This window comes from Cucurbita moschata, unplaced genomic scaffold, assembly GCF_002738365.1.
Source record: "Cucurbita moschata cultivar Rifu unplaced genomic scaffold, Cmos_1.0 Cmo_Scf00043, whole genome shotgun sequence".
In the NCBI taxonomy this organism is placed as follows: Eukaryota; Viridiplantae; Streptophyta; class Magnoliopsida; order Cucurbitales; family Cucurbitaceae; genus Cucurbita; species Cucurbita moschata.
In genome coordinates, this window is record NW_019268559.1 from 523,010 (window position 1) to 540,223 (window position 17,214).

Here is a 17,214-nt window from a genome sequence, read left to right on the forward strand (position 1 = left end):
ATTTTGGATTTTATAGGTAAGAACGTCTTTTTATTCAATCTAAACATTGCTTATTTTGTCAAGAAGTTTTAAATTTGACGACAATAAAAAATAAAAACAATATAAATATAGGTTACGATGCTTAGTTTCTATGGAAACAGAAAATATGGATTATAAGTGTTCGGTAACTAACGAACGATAAATAGATCTTCATGGAATCGTTCTGAAGATATTTTTTGTGATATATAACTCTTCATGTAATTGTAATTGTAGTTATCTCTAATGCATAGATTCAAAGAGATGGTTGAGAAGAATGATCATGCTTTGTTGTAAAGAGAGAGAGTTTGAAGCAGATGAATGTGTGAAAGCACACGATGTCTGCTATGAAGGTATCAAGAACCCTTGGCCTCACCTGCCACTATTTAACATTTTCTCACTTCCAGCTAACTCACTATTCTGTCCATTCCTTCCATTAATAGCTACAATCATTTTGTGGACTATGTACCTTCATGTTTATTACCATAAAAAGAAAGAAAACATCATCATCCGTGGTGCTACATAATCCACTCGATTTCTTTTATTTACATTTCTTAGAAAGAGTGAGCTAGTGAAATAAAAGTGAGACTTATTTGGCCTATATTCCCACCAATGTGTTCATTCTTCCCTATGGACAAATCTATTTGGAGGCATACTCTTTTATCATAGAATTATACTCGCTTTTATTGCGAAAGAAGAATCTAGGAAAAAAACAAAACGAGTGAGTGATTCTAGTCTAGAATGTTGTAAGAGATATCTTTATTTGAGTGAAGGGTTTAACTTCTTGTAAATGATGTTACAATCACTCAAAAATACTTTAGAATACATTCGAGACTCCTCGTAAATGATGTTACGATCAGTCAAAAATATTTTAGGGTGCATTTAAGAGTGCTTCCAAAATGGAATTACCAATAACAATTGACCAATTTAACTCTTTGATGAACTACTTGAGAGCCGAAAGTGTTTTCTCACAAAATACTTCATGTTTTGTGCTATGAATATTAAAATTTTGAAAGTAGAATTTAGATCTTATGTTTTTTTATTCTAAATTCATATCAATTTTGCCATTAAACCACCAAGAAAAAAAAATTATACTTCGAACATTATTTGTGTTATTTTGTTGGTATGATTAGACCCTTCAAATAATACACAAATTGGTGGGGGACAAGGAGTGATTTTATAGTTCTAAACAAACCATTTGTGATGATATTGGTTATATTTCCTTGATGGGTTTTCAAATTTCATACTCATTCATGAATTGAGTGAATGGTTAGTATATTTTTTCAACAACTATCTAACCAAATTGTTTGAGTTTCTTTCCCTATGTTACGTGTTCTAACGTCAATAATAAAACTAGGCCCACGCCAGAATTTTCCCCCTCCGCTTCGTGGGCTCCAGCAGCCGCCAGCTCCCTTCCCATGTAAACTTCTCCTCGCCGGAGAAATCTCCTTCTCCGGCGATGGCAGTGCTCCTCTTCCGTTTACTTGCAGCGGCGGCGTGTTTCAAGTGAACTTATCCAGTTAGCTATAGGGAGACTTATTTAGATAGCATTCAACTAATTCTGGACTCGTCTCTCATGCAGGAAAAATTCAAAATTGAGCTGTAGTCTGGTTGTTCGCATCGTCCTACACAGAAAGAAAGAACTCAGAGCCTCGACTCGACCTGTGGATCTACTAAGGTAACGTGAAAGTTTATTAAAAATTAAATGAGATGGTTTTGAGGTTATAAATGAAGAATCTATAAAGAGAATTAAGCTATTTGCTTCACTTTTTTTTGGTGTGGTGACTTAAACCTTCCAATAATGTACAAAATTGATAGAGATGTATAAAGATTTTATTGTTGGAAATAAAGTCACTTGTACTCTTTTGTCCATGTGATTTATGCTTCATTAGTGTACAAAAATTAGTGAAAACACTAATTATGAGAAATCGTTTCATACAACTGTCATTTTGTAGCTATTAGACATGTTTGTTTCAATTCAACAAAAGTAACGATGAAAATTTACCTCGTAATTGTTGAGATATGTTCATGTTGATTAAATATCTGAAAGAGTTTAGAAGATGGTTTTTTTATTGCGATATCATGATCATGTCAAGAACACAGTGACAGGTGCATTAAATAACATTTTTCGTATTTGCTTAATGTGTCCCCCTTTCTTCGAGTGCTCCGCCTGGTCCGGTGCTCTTGCCACCCACCTGACGGGCTCGGGTTTTGATGGCTAAATGACAAAAGAATTTGGAAGTATTCCCACATGACATACCCCATTTGAACCACCATGAGATTGGGGTTGTCTTGGGTTTGTATCTCGAAGGACAGTAGGTACTGACCAAATGAAGTGTCCTCAAGCAGATGGCTCCCCACTTTTGTATTGTTGTTTTGTTGCTATCATATCTGTCCCAACTCTCTTGTTTCTTTCCTTATTTTCATGTCCTTCTTCCATTTTTAGTGGCCTAAGATCTTTCTTCTCCCTTCAAACTTTATCAACCTCACAATTTTTTTTAGCTTTTTGCCTCTTCTTCATGTTAAGTTCATCCCATTTTTTCATTTTTTTGATTCATTTTACTTATGGATTCGTTTGAATATATAAAAATCTCGACTCTGTAAATAGTAGCTTAAGATTACTGTATTCTTGTTTTAACGAATTGATTGAAAATATCATCTCTTAAATAAGTGGTTTGGTGTTTATCCACGTATATGGTTTTGATTTTCATTACGAAATAAGGAAAAAAATGAAAGGAATTAAAGCTGTGAAGCACAAAGATTTCATTTCTGACACGATGAATAGCAAGTGAGGGGAGGTGGAATGTGTTGTCATTTGGCATAGTCAAATGAGACATTGGCTATGTCTTCATTTGTTTTTATTCCCATTTTCATCTCGAACATTTCATTTCTTTCACATTGTAGTGTGGTTGTCGTTGTCGTTATTGTCCTCTTCGATGTTGTTGTTAGGGTTACTGTCATTGTTTTTAACGTCATTATCAATGGCCACGATAGAACTGTGCTTTTAAAATATTTCATGAACCAACAAAAGGTGTCTTGAATATCGAAAAAAATGAGTAATATTTTGTAACTTCAAAAGGAAAAGTAAACAAAATAATCATTATCGTTCTACAATTTCAAAATTTTTATCGTTCATATAGAAAGATCAATACCATCAAATGCGTTTTTTTTTTTTTTATATAATTGTGTAATGTGTTTTGAAATAACATAACATAAAATGAATGATTTACGAACAAGCATACAAGTGGGACAAGCATATAAGAATTCAAGAAGATAGATGTTAAATGGATAATGTTAAATGTTGCATTTTTTATGTTTTGTATTGTGTAATGCCTCGCTTACATAAAGATATTTTATTTAGATCGAGATTGAAATATAAAACGTGATGAAATAATATTTCACGATTAGGGGTATGAGGTCGTGACTATGTATAAACCTCTCTATATATATACACACAGAGAGCAGTCGAGTTTGATAGTTGTTAGGTTTTTTTTAAAGAAATTGTGCATATTTCTTTAAAAAAATATTTGAATATTTTTTTTTCTAAATTATGAAATAATTAAAAAAAAAGAAATAGTTATCAAATAGGAAATTAAGAATATTGATAAAATAAAACTTTTAATAGTTCAGACATAAATAAAAGCATATTATTTTATTTAAAAAAAGTTACGAAGAAGAATGGTGAAAAAAATATTTAATAATCTATATTAATATGTTTATATGGTTGAAAAAATATATTTTATTAAGAAAGAGATATTTTCTAATAATTGAATATTAATTGTGAAATGATATTATTATATAGTTATTTATTGAACCACTAGAAATGTAGTTTTTTGTTTTTTTTCAATTATAATTCTAAAATTTAACTAATTATTAAGACTCAATGTTGTGTAAAGAAGGGGGAAATGATCACCTTTTATAAAGCTCCTTTCTTTTTTCATTCCTCTATATATATAAGCTTAGTACACTTTCTTGGCACAGTATATTCCGGCGTCTAAGCTCCCCTTCTCGCCGGTGATTTTTCCAGTAGATGGACGAATCTTGGAGGATGAGGATGGGGATGCCGGACCTCCCTCATAGGCGATCGACTGAAAGCTCGTCGATTCGGTCCTTCTCCAAAGGTGCCAGAGCTCTGAACCATCCCGACGACTTCTCCGACGTCTTTGGCGGCCCGCCGCGAAGTGTCCTCTCGCGTCAGTCATCCGGAGAACTCGGACACAAGCAGTTCGATTTCTTCTACGAAGAAATGTTCCGACCGCCGGAATTCTTCTCGTCTGCAAAGAATGCTGGTCGGAGCTTACCGGTATTCAGGATTCCGTCAGGAGGCGAGGGGTTTTACAACGATATTTTCGGATCCGATCACGAGCGGCGATCGATAGATAAGACGAGGCAGAACTTGAAAGGGAAGACGAAATCCAACTCTTCGTCGGTGTTGAGCTCCGAGGAGGCGAGCCCTTTCCGGCATGTAAGCGGAGACGACGTCGTGTTATCCTCCTTCGCTGCGAAGCTCAGGTACGTGGCTATTCGGTATCGGTTTTCCTGCTCAACTACTTTTGGGATACATCACGAGTTTTCCCTGTCAGTGTGGCTTGGTTTTAGCGGGTTTATGGGGTTGTGGACAAATACAAGGGTTTAGGGTACGTCGTCTTCTTGTGTATCAAAGTTTCTTCTGAAACTGATTGCTATTTTGTCTGGAGGCTGAGATTTGCATTTGATTCTGAAAAGCTCTATAGTATTCTTGGCAATCCACTTGGAACAAGAACAGTGTTTTGGTTTGATTATTCCCCTTTTGTTTGTGATTTCTTTCTTAAAGTTGAAATTCACGCAGACATCAGTTGATTAGTTTTAGAACAGGGTGGTCTGAGTTTTGTTGTCAAAAACAAGCAACTAATGATTTGTGGGTATCATTGATTGTTTTGATGTATTAGGCCTATCAATATCCCAACAAAATGGAACTCGTCAAAGATGAAACCAGAGGAGCACCAAAAGAAACAAGGGATGTCATTCTTTTCATTCAACCGTTCTTCCACCGTGGAAAACCAGTACGTTGATGGTGAAGTGAAGGAAACTTTCAGGAGCTCCTATTCGGGGTTCCCTCGGCCGGTGTCGTCACCGGAAACTATTAGCCTTGAACCAACTTCATACAGGAGCATGAAAATATCAGTGGATGATTTAGAACCTAATTCCCCGTCATCTGCAAGCTCTTCACTGTGTCAGGGGAAACATGATATTCAAATAAATGTGTTGGCAGATGAAGATGACGAAGTAATGAGCTCTTATGTCATTGAAATTGGTTCTGATTACAGAGAGGGAACAAACGAAGCAGCTGCACTTGATGAAGTCATTGCATGGGCAAAAGAAAAGTTTAATACACAGACTTCTGAGACAGATTTGAGCACAAGGCTGAATGATAGTCAACAATTTGTTGAAACTGAAGGTACTTTCACCATTTCTTTGTTCGACTTAACGATTGTTCTATATTGGAAATCAACCAATAATTTTCATTGGTAATATCTAGCAGGGCCTACTGTTTCATGTGAAATTTCTGGTGAACAGTTTGGGGTTCATGACATAACACAATATGCAGAGGTAAACTCCTGTTTCTCGAAATTTTATCATTCTAACGACAACAGGAAGAAATCGTTGAGATCATCTAAAATATGAGAAACAGCTCCTTCCAGTCTAGATCATCCAACAATTGTTTCTGCATAAAACAAGTTTCGTTTTTCACTATTCTGTATTTTCAATCACTGAATCCATTCCCCTACAAAATGAAGGAAAATTTTGGTTTGATCTGCTACTAGTTCAAGTTTTTGACATGTTCTCTACGTATATTTTCTTTTGAAGGTAGAAGAAAGAACGTGTTCAGCTGAAGGGGTGAAGGCAGAGTCTGAAAAAGATGTAAGCTTCTGCTATTAATGGAACTAAAATAAATTTGTTCTTTGGGAACGAAAAGGTTCATGGCCTTGACACAATTAAATTCCTAACACAAAACATGCCAGAATCGGTTTTCTTTATGGATCTAGGCTTGGCATTACTGCCCACAGTCCCTTTGAAGGAAGAAGATTTTGATTTGTAATTGCGTTGTGAATATTTCAGATGGAAATGGAGGATATAGATGAAGATATAATGTTGTGGTCATCCGGCAAGGAAACCAACATCCGGCTCCTACTTTCAACACTCCACCATGTAAGAGATTTTCTTTTCTCATTTTTTCTAACGCTGCAATGACATGAAGTTGATATGCAAATTGACATATAGTTTTGCTTACAAATTATGCAGATTCTATGGCCCAGAAGTGGGTGGCATGTAACTCCACTTGCAAGCCTTATGGAGGGTACAAAGGTGAAGAAAGCTTACCAAAAGGCAAGATTGTGCCTCCACCCAGACAAGCTGCAGCAAAGAGGAGCCACAGACATGCAAAAATATGTCGCTGAAAAGGCTTTCACTATCCTCCAGGTACCATTTTCTTTGCAGTCACTGAATCATCTATCTATATCATATCAATTCAGGAAAACCAAAATGAATCAAGCCTTATTGTTTGTGTCATGATCATAGGAAGCATGGACAGCCTTCATTTCCCAAGATGCCTTCTTTTAATAACAGAGGCAAACCTTCAAAGTTCAGTTTACTGGAAGTTGAAACTACAAGCGGTAGGGGTAGGTCAGGACAATCAATTGCTGAAATGTCCAAGCCTGGCTGGACGGATTATAGCAATAGATCTGATTTGCTTGCAAGAGTTCTACATGTTCTTTTGGATGATTAAAGCATATGAACATATAGAATGTCAGGTATAATTGCCTCTTGGTGTGTCTGTATCTGTATGTTTGTAAATTTTGAAGGTGAAATAGAATTTGTTTGTTCATTATCTTGTTGTATCTGTATGTTGAGGAAGAAACAGAGAATAGACTCAATATAGCTACTTTTTTGGTCCTCATGAAAGGATGAACAATCGTTCGAGTTATATTAGCTAGGCAAACACTTCCAGATCATACAAACAATATTCGATCGTTGAACTCAAAATGGACCTATTTTCAGTACCATTTGGTGCTCTGGCAATTTTAAATCCTATAAAGAAGACGATAAAAAGAAGAACTCGATGTGGAGTCTAACCTAAACAAAGAAGCTGTGGAGAAAATTTGCAGTAATAATAAGCATACTAGGTCTAATTATCAACAATTTCTGCACTCTCTTCCCCGACAATCATACAACCAAAAAACAAACAAAAACGAAGCGTCATTTACCTGCCGATCAGATTCCAAGGGATACAAGAACTGGATGAGTATCCGATCGATGAGAAATAAACCACCGACAACAGGAGCAGTTTCTGGGAAGCCTCGGAATCCGAGAAAGCATCCTGCGCCTCCCAAAAGCGCCGCCACTGAGACCTTATGATCTGACGACGGCGAAGCGCAGCCATAAATTTTGCGGTGTAATACTCAAAAGTGAACGCACCATCCTACCATGAGTATTATGAATCTATGAATTGGGCTCGTTTTGTACGAACAACCTCCGTGAAGATCCTGGTTTGGAATCCACCATTGCAGAGTTCTTTTGTCTTCTTATCTTCTTTTTTTTCTAAATATATATATATATATATATATATATATATATATAAAATACTTATCTATTTAAAAATTCATTATAAACATTATAATATAGTTTTTTCTTTATGAATTTTCCAAAAAAAGAATAAATTATAATAGAATAAAATTAAAAATTTAAGAATAAATTATTATTTTTTTTGGTGGTAAAATACAAGCCCGCTTGGTTTCCCTCCATTCTGGTTGGAAGTTCTGTTTCTGTCTAAAACCCTAGCGCTGCAGGGTTTTTGATTCGGAAGCTTTGTTTGTGAGACAATGGTGGAGAAGCAGAAGCGAAAGAGCATTCCTGTTCTACCATGGATGCGAAGCCCTGTGGATGTGTCTCTATTCGAGGAATGCCCTCTTGAGATCCTCCCTTCGCTCGACCCCAGGCAGTTTCCTCTTTCTTCCTACTCATTTGAACTTTCAATCTGGTCTATGGCTTCAAATTTACTTCTATTACTTCTATTTGATATTCATCATATATAGCAATCCGTTGGATGCAAGTGAATCTACTGTTGGTTGTCTCTTCGAAGATTTGGCGAGTAGTAAAATGTTGTTTACGTTTAAAAGAGCACAGGCCTAATAGTAATATATATATATGTGAATTGTATCGATGGCAATTGAATGTTCGCTTATTCCTGTATTGCTTAGATTATGCTCCATATGTTTAGATTATCAAGTTTTATATTCTTGTATCGATCTCTTCCTCAAGGGTCGATTTTTAACGGTTTTTTTTTTTTTATGATAATTTTGTTTCCTTTTCTAGATTGAAGGCAGCTTTGCAGAACATGGGCATCTCTTCACTGTTCCCAGTGCAACTTGCAGTTTGGCAAGAGGCGATAGGGCCTGGTTCGTTTGAGAGAGATCTATGTATTAATTCACCAACTGGAAGTGGGAAAACTTTAGCTTATGCCCTACCGATAGTGCAAATGCTTTCAAGTCGTACAGTCAAATGCTTACGTGCTTTAGTTGTGTTGCCTACTCGTGATCTGGCCTTGCAGGTATTTTTATTGCCATTACTTTTTTTTGTATGCATAAATTCATGTTACAAGTTTCCGGTTTATTGGTTTGAAGTGCACTATTTTAGTATAACGTAGGTTCATTCTAAAATCTGTCCAAGAACCTTGACAATGAAATAATAAAATATGAAAATGAGAGCAGACTTCTTTTTCTGGTTTTTGGATTGACTCTCACCTGCTTAGCATTCTAATATGAATACGTGCTTATTTTAGAAGAAAATTTTCTTCATGTTCTTATTGGGTCATGGCTCTCTTTAACAAGGTGAAAGAGGTTTTTGCTGCGATTGCACCTGCAGTGGGCTTATCTGTAGGTCTGGCTGTGGGTCAATCCTCCATAGCAGATGAGATTGCTGGTCTCATCAAGAGACCTAAGCTTGAGGCGGGCATCTGTTATGATCCAGAAGATTTTTCAGTTCAGCTGCAGAGTTCTGTGGACATATTGGTGGCAACACCGGGAAGATTGATGGACCATATTAACTTCACGAAAGGGTTTACTCTTCAGCATCTACGTTATCTTGTAAGTACTCATAGTGTTGTTATAACCGCAGATTTGTAGCTACATTTATATTGGAGGAGGCTTAATGCTGATGCCATATGCAGTGGTGAATGTCTTTTGAAAAAGAGATATACTGTGTTAAGTGGTGAATGTCTTTTAATGTATATTTGTTCTCATTACAGAAACTATACGTTTCACAGCCTGCAAGTGTTTCTTATTAAATACGCTGATTGAACTATAGCCTAAATCAGTATTTCTTTATTAGTATGAAAATTAATCTTTAAAAATCAATATAGCTGTGATGGGTGATTGAGCCTACTTAATTTCTTTTCTCGGTGAATTTTTCTCTATTGTTGATTGTATCCTGCTCAGTGCACACCAAAACAAAACTTCCTATCTATTTATTGAGTCTACTTCTTGTCTTACTTCATCTTGAAGTCATCTCTCACCTCCTTTTTGTAATTATAGTTTATCTACCCTACAATCTTAATGGAGATGTTTTTCGTGATTATCTTCGATAGGACTATCTTTTGTATCTATTTCATACATCAATGAAATGGTTTCTGTTTCCCATAAAAAATGTTGTTATATTTTGAATTGTTAGCCTATGTCTACAGTTTTATGGAGAGCTCACCACCCTCTCGAATTGGTATGCTGTTGTGCATTGTTATTCTGAATATTGAAGTAATCTCATTGTGAGGAGAAACCTTAAAGATTATTTACCAAAATTTGAGCTATTGTTGTCTCAATACAATCTGTTGATGAGATATGTGATTTCAGGTTATCGATGAAACTGATAGGTTATTAAGGGAATCATATCAATCTTGGCTACCTACTGTGCTTCAGTTGACGCATGTTGATGATGAGAATATTATCTTTCCTTCCTACACTTCACTTCCTTGTTCTGCTGGATCCTTAAAAACCATAAGAAGATTGTAAGTTCTAACTTCTCGTAATTATGGTTATACTTTTGAAGTATTGTACATAATTGTTATTACTAATCCTCCTAATCATTTTTATCTCTGACACATTTTGGTTTTCTCAAAATGTCCTGTGGTATAAAACTGTAGTCCTGATTGCAGATACTGTTGAATTAATGCAGTGGTATAGAGAGGGGTTTTAAGGGTGCATGTTACCCAAGGTTCTCAAAGATGGTTCTATCTGCAACGCTTACACAGGATCCAGGCAAGCTTGCTCAGCTTGATCTGCATCGCCCTCTATTCTTAACTACTGGGAAAAGAAGATACAAACTTCCAGAGAAATTAGAATCATACATGACGGTAAATTGGCTTGTCTCATAATTAATCTGGGATTGAATCAATTTTTGGGTGCTCGTTTAGAAAGGAAAAAGTGTATGCTTAACCATAGAAATGGGACACCCTTGATCTTAGAAGGGGATTTCACTGACCTTGGGATTTGGATGCCATTTGTCTTAAACAATCGTACTTGTTGATTGTTGACAACAGGATACTAGGAGATATATTTCCCAACTGTTAAGTTTGCTTCGTTTCATGTCCATCGTCAATTTCCATAATGATAGATCCTATAATTATTGGTTCTATTTATATCTTTTATATCTTCTTGTTGTATCAAAAAAGTTACTGTTCCATGTGAAGAAACGTTATGATACACAACTCAGTCTATATAATTTTCTTTCTTTCTTTTCCTTTTTCTTATAGAATTTTTTAAGCCTTTTATCCGTACCTTCCCTATTACCTGATGTTAAACCAGATCACTAAATTTTTTGTCTTGGCTTCTCTTAGACCTTAGTCAATGGCCGATACCATGACATTTGGACAATGATGATAAAGGGGATAATGTTTCATAAGCTTTGTTTACATAGTTAATACTTCTTTATCAACCTTTTAGTTTCAAATTGTTTCTTCGCAGATTTGTGAATCAAAACTCAAACCATTATATCTGGTTGCCCTACTTCAAAGCTTAGGAGGAGAAAAGTGTATTGTTTTTACATCCTCTGTGGAGTCTACTCATCGACTATGTACATTACTAAACTTCTTCGATGACTTGCAACTCAAGATCAAAGAGTATTCGGGGCTTCAACGTCAATCATTGAGAAGGTAACACAGGAAGATTGTTTTTTAGCTTAAGTGTGTTCTTCCCCATTTAAGTATTGCCAGAAGTAATTGAAGCATGTGAAATATGAAGCCTAAGACTTCTCTTATTTTCTTGGACTATGGTTCATGGACTTCATAGTCAGCCCTACTTGTTTTCTTTGCTACAAGCTTCCGACATAAGAAATTATAATGTTATAATGTAGAATACTGCTTCAGATTATTCTACAATTAAATGTGGACCAGGTCTGTTTCGTAGAGTGTTTTCTTTTTACTGGAAAATGCTGATATATGTGTATGAAAATCTGTCTTTAATTGACACTCTTTAGCTGACTTTACATCGATGAGCATTTTTGTCCCATGGAGATCATCACTTTATGGGTTGCTGTATGTACCATTTATCATTTTAATCTCTGGACATGTTCATATTTGAGCATAACACAGTTTTGCTTTCATTCTCTCTGCTGTTCATTATATTTCGATACCTGGTGTTTAAATTGACATATGTTCTGCAGCAAAACACTGAATGCTTTCCGGGGAGGGGAGGTTCAAGTACTTGTTAGTTCTGATGCCATGACTCGTGGAATGGACGTTGAGGGTGTGAGAAATGTTATTAATTATGATATGCCTGCGTTTATTAAGACATATATCCATCGAGCTGGTCGGACTGCAAGGGCTGGGCAATCTGGGCGCTGTTTCACATTGCTGTGTAAAGATGAGGTATTTTATGCTCAAGCCTCCATGATTAAATTATATTATTAACATACATAACTTGCAATTAATTCTTCTGTAAGTCTATGCCTTAATCAGCCATGAATTGACTTTATTTCTTCACTTTTGTCCTCGGGCTGCCATCTGGGTTAACACGATTTCATCTATGTAGTTGTCATGTACATATAATACAACAGTAATACTATTTTACCTTGGGCTTTATACAATGCTATGGTAATGCATAAACCATAAGGAAATACTTACTGGTTCGTAATTTAGTTAGAAGGTGAAATCCTGTTTGGTTTGAGCTTTCTTCGTTTCTGATTGAAAATGATAATGTTGAATAGTTGAGCTATATATCGTAGTCCAACTTGCTTATCCTTAGGTTCTTATGTTTCAGGTTCGACGCTTCAAGAAATTACTACAAAAGGCTGATAATGATTCTTGTCCCGTACATTCCCTACCTTCCAGTTCAATTGAGTTGCTCCAGCCTACTTACGTCTCTGGTAACACGTCATCTCTTTTGATTATTCAGTAAAAACTGCCTTATCTAGCTGAAGTAATTGAAGTTGTTAGGCCCCATAATTTTGTTAGAAAAGGGAATAGGTTAAACTTTAAAAACCGAATTCCTTTGTTTTGTGCATCAAATCTACATTGCTGTTTCCACATTATCCAAATGTAAAGAAGGCAGGATTAATTTGTTGGGAGGACGTGTTGTTTTCAATGAAGCTGATGCATAAATAAATAAATAATATTCTTTTTTTTTTTTTTTTTCATGTAAATGGTTTCTAAATGTTTTGTTCATTTTGATTCCTAATGATTAACAGCCCTGGAGAAACTAAAGGAAAAAGTTGAATCAGAAAGATCCAGAAAGAGCACAATCATGTCTTCTAGAGTTGGCAAACGGAAAGATACGAACTCCTCCAATGAAAAGGTTGGTATTAACAATCAAGCTTCTCTGAGAGAGTAAAGTCCCATTTTGTAATTTATGAAAAACAACTTGAATTGCTAGCTGTGTTGGGAAAGATTAAATGGCAGGCGTGATTTAATGTTTATCCGTAGCGTAAAACAAAAACACCACTACTTAATCTTCCTTGTTCCTTTGACTAATCTGCATTGAAACTAATTGACTGAAAGACAGTATTCTTAAGCATTAGAACATTACAAAATCCTCATTAAACTCGACTAATTATACATATGGTTTCATTACAGTCTTAGCAAGTTCACTGGAAACTGTGCAAGTACAAATTTCCGGGACTCGGCCCACAAGGACATGAAAATTTAACTACAGGAGATGGTGATAGTGCCTTTAAGGCTTATTATTTTCACTCGAGATTACAAATTCAATTATTCAATGTGGAGAAAGATCTATTTATGTTTCTAACGAAGTACCTAGAATTGGCACTAACAGTTGTAGGAGCAGGGGTAGTTGATGGTGATGGACTTATTGGGGAAGCAGGATACTCATACTTGCTACAGTCTCTCTCCTCTTCACTGATGGTGTCCAGCACTTTCGACGTCCGGCGTCTCATGACACTGATGATCTGTGGTGGCGCAACTTCAGTAACAAACCTTGCTATTCGGGAATTCGCCATTTTCTTTTTCTTTTTTGGAGTTTAAGGTGTTGGAGGATGATGGTTGAGAATGTTGATGTTCTAGGAGCACAGATTGGACTACTTAAGAGTGAATGCAAGCTTTTGAGTGATATTCGCGATGGTCTGCTTAGATTATGAATTGAATGCAAGTCCTGATCCAGGGGATTCCTTGAAATCAATAATTTGGCATTAGGTGGTGTAGCATAGTACAACGACCACTGATATTTTTCTTTTTTTATGCAGTTTTCAAACGTCTGATTTCTTTCCCCGACCTTCTAGGGGATTTAACTTGTGGTATTTGGAGGTATAGTCCAAAAATTGCTGGGGCCGATGGCTTTTGCATTTGCCCTCTTAGAAGATTTAACTATGATTGGCAAATCCACTTGCCACGTTTCTAAACTTTTTGGCCGATTGTATGTTGATGCTGACAAATTGTCTTGTCAGTTACTACATTGTGCGAAACATTCTGACAAGTGTCAGAAGCTTCATGGTACAGGATTGCTGAACGAATTGAACAACAATATTTATTGATGTTGGGAAGATACCGAGATCCCATCGGGATATAAAATATCTATATTGAATTATTGGTCTGTTGAAGATTTTATTTCCCTTTTTTATCTGGAAAGGAAAACGTGTAGTTCATGAAATTCAAGCAATTTAAATTGCCCTTGAGTTACGTTTATTTAATTCATGAAGCAAATTGAGCAAGAGAAAAAAACATTAAAAGCTTGAAGTTTCTAGAGGCATCGAGACAATTGTCAAAAGACCTATTGTTAATCATTTGAGTTCATTTCTCTTTTCAAATTTAAAATTGTTCTGAATATTGTGATGTTATTTTGAGTCTTTGTAGATTTAAATCATAAAATTGGAATTCCACTACAAAATATCATATTAGAAATGTCCATTTAATACTTCTGTAGTTCTGTCTATGGATTGAGCTAGTACAAACAAATTTACAAAGAAAAAGGGTTCCCACATTCAACCCTGGCAATATTGAAATGTTTGTATATCCAGGATTGAACTGAAAAGATAACAGGCTAATGAACAGTCACGCTTAAACAAGTATACCTAAATCATTCTTTCTTTGTAACTTACACCCCATAAGAACAAAACGTGTGCTCGATTCTATGGAAACCATCTGCTCTAGTTCCTTAACTCGAACCAATAAAAACCATTAACCAGAACTGCTTCTTTTATTCCAAGTTGAATAGTTTGTTTCACCATAGGGCCTGCCAAAAAAGGCAAGAAAGAAGAATAAAGGACCAGCATGTAAGTTAAATCCCCTCCAGTAGTCTAAAGCAAAGAAAAAGACCATAAGTTCTTCAAGCATAAGCAGGATAGTAGAGACTAGAGTAGTCATTTTAAATCTTACTTCAGCGTGAAAATTTAATAAGACCAGTGACTAGGTATAATGCGGGTCAACAAAGATGTAGGTGAAATATCACCCAAAGAGTGGATAACGCTTTGGAGTATTACCTCGATTTCATGTGTAACAATGTGAAGAAAATAGAAATCAAGAGCGAAGAAGATCCCACAAAAATGTAGGCAACTCCAAGGAAATCATTTCTTCCCCCCAACCAGCTTGATGTTGAAATGACAAGCTTCTTTCTACCACCAAAGCTGTAACTGTTGTAGTTGTTCATTATCTTGATATCTAGAACATCATCAGCATGCAAATCTTCTTCAATTCTACCATATAACTTTCTAAAGCTTGGAAGAGCAGCAGCGCGCATCCAGACAATTAGATCTTCATGATCACTCAACTAGCATATGAAACAAGACCAGCAGCACAAAAGAAAGGAGCAGTATAAGCCAATTTTTTTGTCACAACCAGTTCATTTCAAATGGAATAAGAAACCAATGGAACTGAATATTTAACCACCAGCTTGATTAATCCACATGAATGTGTATATTTATATATATCAAGAGGCCCCTACGAGTCTACTAATTCAATTAAAATAGTAATACATATGAAGATCCACACCCGAGCTTATATCTTAGTCCTACTTCATTTCACAGTTCACATCATGAGATTATAAATGGATGCTAGAAAAAGCCTACCACGTTCACCCTGGTATTCCTCACTAGACTATAAATCAGTCTGAAAGCCTACAATCACGGTTGAACCTACTGTCTTCATTCTGAATTCATATTACAGAAAAAGCCTCGCTTGATAACCTCTTGGAAAAGTCAGGGTACACTTCGATTCTTAACTTAAATCTGGGAGAAATATGTGCAGGTAATATTATCCAAAAGAAGACACTCTTAGTTGGCTCCTGCCTAAAAATTTGCTGCTTACGGATACAAGATGAGGAAACTCAGAGCCAAATATTTCTACACTGTTCCTATTTCAAAATTTAGTTTGGTGTTTTCCGGCAGTATGTGTCTACATTTTCCAAGTAGCTTCTTGCAAATCATCTGTTCGAAAGGAAAGCTGAGGTCCTTAGGGACAAATGCTATCATATGAACTGCATGGGAAGTTGGGATGGAAAGAAGGTCTATAATTTTCATAATACATCTAAAGATGGCAAAGAAAGTTGAGAAGTTTTAAATTTTAAAGCTTGCCTTGGAGCTCTTCAAAAATTTGCTGATAGTTTTTATTCCTCTCGAGATTTTGTATCTCTTGAACAACATTCACTTTTCATCTTTTCAATGAAAACTTCCGCTATTTTTTCTTTTAAAAAAAGAAAAAAACTATCACGCCCTGACTTTGAGCCCCAAACCCAAATTCTTTCAGACAACCACAATAAGCCCCTTAGTCGTACCAAAATACTAAATGATTCTAATATAACAAAGAAGTAATATGTACGGACCATTTGATACTGGGTATACTTGTAGTACTTACAGGAATATTTGGATCTAGATTTCCTCCACCAATTAAGGTTCCATTTTGGAAGTTGAAAGGATATACATGCTTTCCAAATTTATGCTCACGGTCACTTTTCCATGCAATGTTCTTCCTGTTCACCTTCAATTCAGAACTCCCAAGGGCAAACGTATATGTGTCATTGAACAAACTCCATGCTATCAACCCGCAAGGAACAATTGGAAGACCATTATGCGACTGTATTGGTTTGCAGGAACTTGTATCGTTGTAGGCCAGTCCATGCAAGAGCTGCTTATCACTTCTACTTTTGACATACCTGAAATTTAGGTATAGTACAAGATTAAGTGCCTGAGGGCAGTGAACATTCAGACATAGCCAATATTTCAGACTGGAGATGATACGGGTGAAATAATACTTAATTAAATGAGGTAAATTAATATAAAATCAAGCATCCTTACATAGAACAGAAGGTTCTTACCTTCGGTGGTTTTGATAGTAGTTATCTAGTTGATAGTAGATATAAATTGGAGCTTTCATAGTTCTGTTGACCTATAAAAGTATTAGAATAAGATGAACTCCAAAAACATAACATAGGGCAGAAGTAGAGTTGGAGGCTTAGAAGCACTGACGCTTCAGTTTGGGAAACATCTTTGTGTCCGACATGGTAGGACAGTCCAACACTATGTTGGATACTTGTTAGCACACCATACATGTGTTAGACACTAGTGGTATAAAGTGAATATGAGTCAAACTTTCATTTTCTTTTGATGAGAAACAAGTTCATTGATGAGTGAAATTTACAAAAGAAATGGAAACCAATACAAAGGAGCTAAAGTTACAAAAAAAAAAAAAAAAAAAAAAAAAAAAAAAAAAAAAAAAAAAAAAAAAAAAAA

At 35.8% G+C, this 17,214-nt stretch overlaps 3 protein-coding genes across 10 annotated transcripts in view; 2 read left to right on the forward strand and 1 right to left on the reverse strand.

The window, feature by feature from the left end:
- Positions 1–3,933: 3,933 nt before the first annotated feature.
- LOC111433693 lies at positions 3,934–6,979 on the forward strand. The gene is made up of 7 exons (XM_023070848.1): positions 3,934–4,527; positions 4,944–5,452; positions 5,537–5,604; positions 5,863–5,916; positions 6,115–6,204; positions 6,298–6,474; positions 6,574–6,979. The coding sequence occupies exons 1-7, from the start codon at positions 4,046–4,048 to the stop codon at positions 6,613–6,615; spliced, it is 1,422 nt and encodes a 473-aa protein (XP_022926616.1). The 5' UTR covers positions 3,934–4,045; the 3' UTR covers positions 6,616–6,979.
- Positions 6,980–7,222: 243 nt separating this feature from the next.
- LOC111433692 (DEAD-box ATP-dependent RNA helicase 1) lies at positions 7,223–14,091 on the forward strand. 2 transcript variants are annotated; one of them, XM_023070847.1, is made up of 11 exons: positions 7,223–7,541; positions 7,842–7,990; positions 8,368–8,602; positions 8,883–9,137; positions 9,897–10,051; positions 10,219–10,396; positions 11,007–11,194; positions 11,704–11,908; positions 12,300–12,405; positions 12,727–12,833; positions 13,112–14,091. In XM_023070847.1, exons 2-11 carry the CDS (start codon positions 7,875–7,877, stop codon positions 13,115–13,117), a joined length of 1,551 nt encoding a protein of 516 aa, XP_022926615.1. In that variant the 5' UTR covers positions 7,223–7,541; positions 7,842–7,874; the 3' UTR covers positions 13,118–14,091. The 2 variants fall into 2 exon arrangements, with proteins under 2 accessions (XP_022926615.1, XP_022926614.1); XM_023070846.1 differs by lacking the exon at positions 7,223–7,541 and having other exon boundaries at positions 7,769–7,990.
- A 289-nt stretch (positions 14,092–14,380) lies between these two features.
- Positions 14,381–17,214, reverse strand: part of LOC111433835 (putative ALA-interacting subunit 2) — a 6,876-nt gene continuing 4,042 nt past the window's right edge. For all 7 annotated transcript variants that reach the window (XM_023071076.1, XM_023071075.1, XM_023071073.1 and 4 more), the window contains 4 exons: positions 16,800–16,870; positions 16,340–16,637; positions 14,971–15,257; positions 14,381–14,723 (listed from right to left, as the gene is read on the reverse strand). In XM_023071076.1, coding sequence (XP_022926844.1) covers positions 14,669–14,723; positions 14,971–15,257; positions 16,340–16,637; positions 16,800–16,870 — 711 coding nt within the window. In that variant the 3' untranslated portion in view covers positions 14,381–14,668. The remainder of the gene's footprint in view (positions 14,724–14,970; positions 15,258–16,339; positions 16,638–16,799; positions 16,871–17,214) is intronic.